The sequence below is a fragment of the Schistocerca serialis genome, chromosome 5 (assembly GCF_023864345.2).
Source record: "Schistocerca serialis cubense isolate TAMUIC-IGC-003099 chromosome 5, iqSchSeri2.2, whole genome shotgun sequence".
NCBI lineage: Eukaryota > Metazoa > Arthropoda > Insecta > Orthoptera > Acrididae > Schistocerca > Schistocerca serialis.
In genome coordinates this window covers 330859224-330868841 of record NC_064642.1, presented here as the reverse complement: position 1 = coordinate 330868841, position 9618 = coordinate 330859224, and the positions used below count along the sequence as shown (strand labels likewise).

Sequence of the window (9618 nt, the reverse complement as noted above, 5' to 3'; positions counted from 1 at the left end):
AGAAAGTCGAAGGAGGCAATGAGCGAAAGAAAAGGAATTTGCTCATTTGACACACCATGACACGCAGGAGAATAGTAATGGTATTGCCTAGGGAGGCGAGGACTTCTTTTATTTTCATTTGGTTGGGAAGTCTCATGGAGTTTAGAGCAACAATATCTTACCTTTAGGGTAATACTTTATGAAAGTTAAATAATGCATAGGTTTGGTACTTAGATGGAGGATACAGAAGATGTGTATAATAAGGCAGTGAGTTCACAGAGAGTGGCAGAGACAGCAGATTAGACACTAGGAGTGCCACGGAAGCCTCGGGCAACATCAGCGCCGCACGACATCGTAAATCTCCGCGTAGACCGGCTCGTCCGTCCTTTCGGGGATACGCGGCTGCACTGGGTCTTGCACGTAGACGTTGGGAGGCGCGCGCTCGCTGAGCTCGAAGCACAGCGGCTGCGTCTCGGAGCAGTCTTCTGACGTGGGCGTCGGCGTCGGCGTCGGCGTCGGCGTGACGACCTGCTGGTAGTGCGGCAGCGGCGTGCGGAAGCGCGGTGCCTCGAACTGCAGCACGTCGTACCCCGAGGGCGGCGTCGGTCTCTGCGGCGTCGGGGGTGGCGGGCGCCGCAGCGTGGGAGGAGCTTGCGGGGGCAGCGCGAGGGAGGTGGGCCGCGAGGGCGGCGAGGGCAGCGGCGTGCGCCGCCCCGAGTGCTGTGCAGGCCGCGGCGGCGGGCCGCTACCGCCGCCGCCGCCGCCGCCGCCGCCGCCGCCGCCGCCGTCCTCGTCGCACCTGGCGACGCACGGGGCGACGCTGGAGCGGTGGCGCTTCACGTAGTGGCAGAGCGACCGCGAGGCGCGCCGCAGCGCCACCACGCACGGGTACGCCACCAGGCCCCACACCACCAGCGCCACCATCGTCGCGTTGTACGCGCTCATGCCCTCCTCAACTTCTTCCTCCGAAGCCTGGGCGTCGACAAAATAGAGCAATTAGCACCAGAAATTATTGAATTTTGTGAAAAAATTCTGCTGTCCAATGCGGCAGGGACAACGTTTACGGTTTGGCACACAGATGGCGATGAAATCAATAAAATAGTGTGTGGGACGTCATGGTCTCCTGACCTTCATTACTTACATATTCCGCGCTCACAATCATATTCCGATCATGAAGACGCTTCATTCTAACCCAAACTTGATAAGTTAAAGTCAATGTTGTATGAATTCATGTAAACGATATGCAATTAACAAGTAAGCGCACCGTGGTTGAAATACTCGAGGCTGGCGTACACACATACATTCCAGACACGACGGCCACAGAAGCTTTTACTATGGGAGAGAAACCACACAATGGGATGCCAGTCCCTTCAGAGGACGACCCAGCCTTTGTCGGCCAGTGACCGCCCATGTAGCGGACAGCGTGGGGCCGAGTGAAAGGGGGGAACAACCCCGTGTTCGGCTTAAAAGCAAATTCCGCTACATTGTGTGGAAGCGGCCAGCATATGCATTCTTTACACATAGCATGCAGTTTCAGAGATTTTCACAGGGAGACAGCAAATGCCAAACGCCAATGCTACAGGTTTCCAGATTGGTCACCTTAAACGAAACGTCATTCTCCCGTTTTAGAAGAGCAATGCTGATTGGCAGACGATATTTCTGACGCCTTGAGCTGAAGGAATAATGGAAGAGACCGAAAGATATACCCCTTCACGTCTGGCGTAGAGAGGCGCCGTTCTGTTGTCGCCCTTGGAGTGAGGAACAAGTCTCTCCTCAGTACTTCACTGGGAGAGCACCTCTGTCGAGAGCGAATCGAAGTGCTACTCTATATTGAGTCCTTGGGATTAAGCATTGTTCACTGTGTTGGCTGACACACTTATTGTGCGGCCTGAACAGGCAGAGTTATAGTTAAACGCTTGCGAGCGAATTTTGAGTGTCATCATGGTGGACTGGTTACCTGACCGGTGTACCACGCCAATAGTTAGACTAGGGGCGAATAGGAATCCTTGACTTCATCAAAGCATAGGGAGAATTTGATTGGCGAAGGTCAATCCAGATGCAACGAGAGTTATCTTATTTGTCAGCAGCAAGCGGCGCAGACAGCAGTCATTGCAGCATACGGTATTGTGCGCTACAGCTATTGCAAGCCCCATATTTCCTCCACAACAGTACACTTCACTGCATTTCACCCGCGACAGCCTCGACCGTACCTAGCAACATTCTAAAGTATAGTTATTCAAGTTAAGTAGGTGCGCCTCTCAGCCATTCTGCCAAGTCAACAACCATCTTAAACTTTGTATAGAAATTTCATTAGCGAATCCCATCCTTGAGAGGACCACTACTCCAGTACCCAAGTGTCCCACTAGTTATGTAAGAAATTTTGTGAATTTTTGTGTCATTTCCTTACAGCGGACGACTCCAGAAGATATTTATTGCTCAGAGTTTTTCAGGCATTTCTCTTTCGAACGTTAGGAGCGTCTCTCTGACTTCTGTAGTAGTGTCGTGTGGAAATTGCATCTTGCAGGAGCCACAGGGTAAAGGGTACATCTCAGATTAATCCGTTGCGCAGAATAACAGATCAACCCCACACCTGAGAAGTGTGTCATGTAAATGAGTGTGACCAAGCGGGGTAACACAGTGGCTGTGACACTGGACTCGTATTCGGAAGGTCAGCGGTTCAAACCAGCTTCCGACCATCCAGATTTAGCTTGTCCATGATTTACTAACATCGCTTAAGGCAAGTGCAGGCATGTATCCTTTGAAAGGCCACAGCTGCTTTCCTTCTTAATTTTCCCCTAATCCGAGCTTGTGATATGACTATAATGACCTCGTTGTCAACCGAATGTCATACACTAATTTCCTCCTCCTCCTCCTCTTTTAAATGAGTGTTCGTGACTCATGGGCTCAGAGAGTAACCAAAACGTAGTACCAATGATCGAGACTTCTGGGTATATCATAATTTTGTTGAAACAATAGTATACAGCGGTCAAGTATTTGAAAAATGCATTGCAAAGCACCAGCTACAACAACACAATTTTATTCTTCTACCGATTTCGGTTAATAAACCCATAATCACTGGAGAAGCTGGGCATTGGTGATTTACACATACAGATCAGTGCAATAGCATTTCATTATAAATTGGCCTATCTCTTGGCTCACACTTCTTATGCTAATTATTACAACTTATGTTAGAAGCTCGGGATCACAACTTGAAATATGGTGATCACATTCATCAAGTCAAGTCTTAAAATGGTTCAAATGACTCTGAGCACTATGGGACTCAATATCTGAGGTCATCAGTCCCCTAGAACTTAGAACTACTTAAACCTAACTAACGTAAGGACATCACACACATCCATGTCCGAGGTAGGATTCGAACCTGCGACCGTAGCGGTCGCGCGGTTCCAGTCTGAAGTGCCTAGACCCGCGCGGCCACACCGGCCGGCCAAGTTAAGTCTTACAAGATAGCATAAACAGATCACACAAAAAGTACACGATATTTGCTAATCCTTATAACAACTGAGGAGAAGATGATCTTTTGATGTTCTGACAATAGTTGTTGTAATGATTAGCAAATACTTTGCGAGTCATCTCCAGCCTAACTGTCATAGTACTTGCAGTGGAGCCTGATACAGTTTGGAATTCCTGTGTGATGGTCTGGGTAGATGTCTGCCTATTATTCATTACGACCCTCTTCAACTGTCAGCGGTCTCTGTCAGTCAACAGACAACGTGGGCCTGTATGCTTTTGGGCTGTACGTGTCCCTTCACGTTTCCACTTCACTATCAGATGGGAAATAGTGGACCTAGGGATGTTTAGGAGTGTGTAAATATCGCTTACAAACGTATGACACAAGTGACACCCAATCACCTGACCACGTTCGAAGTCCGTTAGTTCAATGGAGCGCCCCATTCTGCATTCCCACGATGTCTAATGACTACTGAGGTCGCTGATAGTACCTAGCAGTAGGTGGCAGAACAATGCACCTAATATGAAAAACGTATGTTTTTGGGGGTGTCCGGATACTTTTGATGGAATGATGACAATGATAATTTGTGTCGTACAGGGACTGAAACCAGAATTTCCCGCTTATCGCGGGCGGTCACCTTACCACTAGGCTGCTGTAGCACGACTCACGGCCAAAATTTCCATACGTAGTGAGCCACCTGCCTACAAATTGTACGTTCATTATGTATTTTCCCACAAAGGAGAGACATTTTAACTGAAAGCCGTAGATGCCGTAGATGTACAATAATGCAGTGCCTGTGTTGTTCCCAAGTATGATGCAATATTCCTTCAGACAAGAATGCAATTAAAATGTCTCCCCTGACGGGTTTACACATAACAGATGTATGACTACTGTTGTACACAAGTGTTTCACGACATATGGAAGTTTGGACATGGCCATCAGGCGTGCTCGGATAGCCTACTGGTAAAGTGAATGCTCGCGATAAGCAAGAAATCCGGGTTCGAGTCCCGGTTCGGCAAAATTTTCATTATCTTTATCCCATCGTATGGCTCCTGGTTGTCCATATTCGCAACTGTGAATATATTTCATGCATTAAAATGTAGTGTGTCCATCCTTCCGCTTATGGCGGCTTGAGCTCTTCTCGGTGCACTTACAATGAAGTGTATAAAGTTGATCTCTCGGGTTTTCTCGGCGCTTTTCATTGATAAATTTCTGTCGATTTTCTGTTGGGTTATTGTTTCTATTCAATGCGCAATATTTTGACGATCAACGCAGCGGTCTTCTTCAGGTGCTAGACTTCAAATAAGCAGTGCGAATACACAACAGCAAACATCGCAGCACTTGAAGACGCCTGGATCGGTTGTCGAATTATTGTGCACAAATTGGAAACTACGACCCAGCAGAACGCCTGGACGCACACTGTTAAGCCGTCTAAATGTCCACGGTGGAACCGCAGCCCATTGTTTCTCAAGAGCTGATACCAGAGAAGGTAGTGCTGCTGGAACGGCAGTCTGGAGTGAAGTCGACACACTAACTCATCGCGAAGTTGTTCTCTTGGGCCCAGGTCGGCACTCCAGACAGGGCAGCACAATTCAGGAATATTTTTATCCACAAAGCATTGTCTCACCAATGCTGATCTTCTACCGTACAAAGTACATAGAGTTTAGCATTTTCTCAAGCACAATAGGGGCACGACACTATAACCTCGAGAAACACTCCCGTGCTGTAACAGAACCTCTTTCGTACTTCACGATTGGCGTTACACATGCTGGCAGGTAAGGTTCTGCAGACATTTGCGAAAACCAAAACTTATCGGATTGTGACAGTGTATAGGGTAGTTCATCTCCTCACATGACTCGCTTCCATTCATTCACTATCCAGTGGGAGACTCTCCAGACCTACTCCAACGTCGCTTAGCTTTGACTTCAGAAAAAAGTGTGAGGCGTGAGAAACACTTTATTGTTGGCGCTCTAGCTTACGCCTCAAGGCCGTTGCCTGGTAACTGCGCCTCGGGAGTCCTGCTAGGAAACAGCGATGTAGTGCTTCGTGAGGATAAAGTCTCGTGCATGAGCTATGGCAAGGGTTGAGCGTCCACTGAAGTATTGTGTCTCGTGGGCGACGTTTTGCTGGGAGCTCCGTGTAACGGCCGAGGGACTGGCTTCTGCAGTTAAGTCCACCTGAAGTACCGAGGCGGTCGTTCACCGTTAAAGGGACGGCCACGCTTTTGGGACTGACAGTTCGCTTCCTGCTTCGACATCGGTGAGTCGCAGGTTGGACTCCGAGTCGCTGAATATGCTGTCTTGCCTGGTTCACACGCGGCTTGTGGTGGTTTTAATATCATCCAGGACGACGTGAAAACTACGGTGAGCATCTGCTTTACAGCCATTGGTTGTCTGGAAGTGAAGTTTTTGGAAAATCATTCTGTTCTGCTTATGGTTCCGCCATCCTGGTTATCGTGACATATCGCCCTCTGATATCATGTGGTCGCGATCTGTGTGGGTGCACTGGTTTTGCTTCTGTGATTGTAATAAGCAAGTGTGTTACTTCTTGTTAAGTTGAAATGAAGTTCTGCCTCACATTTAGCGGAGTGTTGCTTTGTCAGTCAGTGAGCTGGCGAGCGGACATTGTCCGTGTTTAATCTGTTTTACCTATAACATGAACGGATTTCTCCATCTCTGCTTGGCAGAAAATTATATTAATATTAATAAAGAAAACACTTCTGTTCTGCAAAATTGTATTGATTTGGTCAAACACCGGCTGTTGGCTTCTCAGCTCATCTTCAGGTGAGAACAGATTGTCGCAAAAGCAGATAAATATGATGAACGCTATATGCGACGTACACAGATATTATTTGTGGAGAAGATGCGAAAATCACAGCGTATTTACACGGGAAAAAACTTTTTCCTCGCATAGAAATAATTACATTAGCTGTAAACAATGTTTTTATATGGAGGTACATTTAATAACTTATGGGAAATAAGACGAATTTTAGTCTGAATCTAGCATTTGCAAGGAAAACGTCATTTAACAAAGGGAAAATGGAAACTGAGTCTGATCGTTTAATATTAAGCTGGCATTCTGTGTCATGTGTTTGTTGATTTCCAGAAGAGTCATCGTTCTGCTTTTCTTTTCTTAACAGAATGTAAAACGTTTCTGCATCATATGAATGGTTTTCTACTAAAAGATGATCAGTAAAGGTTGAATCTCTCTTCCTTAATCTCCAGCTGCTCTCATCTTCACGTAGTCTGAATACCACACCTGTGTGTGACTGATCAATGCACACTTTTTCACACCGCTTACAAGTGATTTTATATACACCAGTCTGTGCTAAGCATTACAATTTGTCTTTATTACTGAATGAAAAATTTGATCTGAAGCTGGTATCATAGAAGCCGGGTCTGTCGTTGCGTAACTCTTTTTTGCTAGGTTGTCTGAAATGTTGCTGATATATATGATTTTGCACCAGGTTTTGTAGCTGCTGAGCAACTGCTGTTGCCTATCGCACAGGAACAGTGCAATTTTATGCATTTTTTGTTTTGTTTTTGGTAGCATATTGTGAATCAGAGCAGAGCTATAGCCATTTCTGGAAGCAATATGTTTAATGATCTGCAGTTCTCTTTGATAGGTTGACTCAGATAATGGTAGAGATATGATGCGATGCACCATCGAATGGAATGCTGCATGTTTCTGGCTATGGGGATGCTGGGAAATTGCAAGGATTACTGCATCAGTAGCTGTGTTTTTTTCAGTGACTTCTTGTACTAATATCTATATTTAGGTCCAAGAAAATTAAAGAAGAGCCTCCCAGTTTCATCGTAAACTGAATTTTTTTACGGTGTGAATTTAAATGCTGTAGTAATTTATCTAACTGACTAGTGGTACTGGTCCACAACCACAGCAGATAAACGATAAGTCTTAACCAGTACTTAATATTGTAGTTGAACGGCTCTTTCTGTAAGAAAATTTGTTCGAAGTTGTCAGAAAGTATAGGGCTTGGAGGTGAACCACTAGCTATGCCATAAGACTGACTCGCTAGCTAGGCTATCAGGTTGACTATTAAACATGTTTTGAAGCTGAAAGTATATCTGTTTTACATACGTTTGAATAGCATCGATTATGTCACATAATTCTGCAGGATTTACTTTACAATTGTGTAAAGTTTCGTTAGTAGTTTTATACTTCCATTAGCAGGAACGTTTTTAAATAAACAAGTGATATCGAACGATAAAAGTTTAGAATGGGTGGGATATTCATACCTTTAATTTATGAACAACAGCCATACAATTTTTGATACCAAACTTAGGTTTTCTTTGTGAGGATATAATCCAGCTCTTTCGCTAGTAAGTCACACGGTGCAAGAAAGGATGACACCACGGGGTGTAATAGAACATCATATTTATGCAGTCTGGGTAAGACAGATCATCTTTTCCGTTAAGAAAAGGGGGACGGCGACTTTACTGAAAATAATGGAAATCAAACGCATGACATAGAATGCAAGCTTAGTATTAAAGGGCCATACTCAATTTCCATTTTTCCATTTGATGATCAAGTTTTCGTTACAAGTACTAGATTCAAACTACAAGTTCATCTTATTTCTCATCTGTTGTCAAATGTACCTCCACATAAAAACTTCGTTTACCCCTCCCGTTTTTTAATTAATGTAATTATTTTTATGTTACAAAAAATGTTTTCCTACTTTAGCACTCTGTCATTTTTGTGTCTTATGTACCTATAATGTCTATGTAACTCGCAAATCATGTTTATCTAAGTTCGCGACATTCATTTGTCAACTGAAGATAGCCTGAGAAACCGGAAGCAAGTTCGTGACCAAATAAATATAGTTTTGGAGACCATTGGGAAGTGTTTAATATTATTTTATTTATGTTCACATGGCACATAAAATTGCGTGAAACTGGTAACCCTGACAAAAGTACTGTTCCCCTTTACTATTACTTCGATTTCGATATGTTCAGTGGCACATCGGCGTTAACTGTTATTTATATTTTGATTGTTTTGACCTCTCACACTCGTGTCTGCTTGATGGCTGCTCCTTGATGTATTCTTTATTTTTTGTTTTACCGTCTGAAGGCAAAATATTTGAACTGTATTTAAACTGCTTTGTGCATTTAAAATTCAGGTTTAATTCTGTGCAGTTGTCGAAGTAGTACTTAAAAGCTTAAAGACTTTGGGTGTGTCTCAGGCAGCCTGTTACTGTTTACCGGCCTTTGGTATTATAAGGAATTTAAAATCTTTAGAGATATCCCAGTGGATGGTCTTTTTTCCTAAAGGTTTCTGTTCAAGAGATGTTCTCTAACTTTTGGTAAATGATTTGAAAAGTAATTACCCACCGGAGGCGGATAATTAAATTCTGATGTGCGTTGTTTTGGCTGTTTAATCTGGATGCTGCTACAGTTAAGTTGCCAAACGCTATGTCTGTAAATTTGGACTTCATTGGTTGCCGAATAAGGTGAGCTACTAACTATAACTGTTTCAAAATTGTTTTTAAACACGTTGGTCGCTGTGAAGGCGCATAGTTAACTACAGTGCACCTTTATTTTGTTGTCTTTTAAGGTGGCTAATAGTAGCAATTGCTATACATATTTTATTGTTCGCATCCTTATTATACTGAGTATTTACCAGAAGTATAGGGTGTAAACTTTTTTTTTTAAGTGTTCACCTGGGACATTAAGAGAGTTGAAATTTATGGTTCTTGATGTTTGACATTATTGTTAAATAAAGTAACTGAAACGGTATCAATTTATTTGATCTAACGCGTTATCACGTTTCATTGTGGCTTATGAGAACCCATAAGACAATTGGACCCAACTATGTGTACCACCCTACGCATGGCAATTGTCCTAGCCGGTCTGGTGGTAGCACTTGGGAACTTATTATTAAGTTGTATATATGGTTCTCGGGCGAGACGTCGGATGTCATAGTGAAAACTCCACTATATTTCATCAGCGCAACTGGCCGACATCTTCAGGTGCGACCAACACACTGCTAAGGCAGAACCAGAGCCAGCCTATTTATGTCAGTCTTAGGCAGGAAGTGCGCATGCGTGGAGGCGCCAAATTCGATGGCCAATAGCGACGATATCAACCGATTATTATTAAGTGTTTCCACTGATTTCATGCGATTTGTTACATCCAGCCTCAGAAACGATCGAC

General features: G+C 44.1%; 1 protein-coding gene across 1 annotated transcript in view; it reads right to left on the bottom strand.

Moving 5' to 3' along the window:
• Positions 1 to 315: 315 nt before the first annotated feature.
• LOC126481925 (insulin-like growth factor-binding protein complex acid labile subunit) overlaps positions 316 to 9618 on the bottom strand; it is a 45013-nt gene continuing 35710 nt past the window's right edge. Inside the window, exon 4 of the mRNA XM_050105885.1 lies at positions 316 to 951. Within this exon, the coding sequence (XP_049961842.1) occupies positions 316 to 951 (636 nt within the window). The remainder of the gene's footprint in view (positions 952 to 9618) is intronic.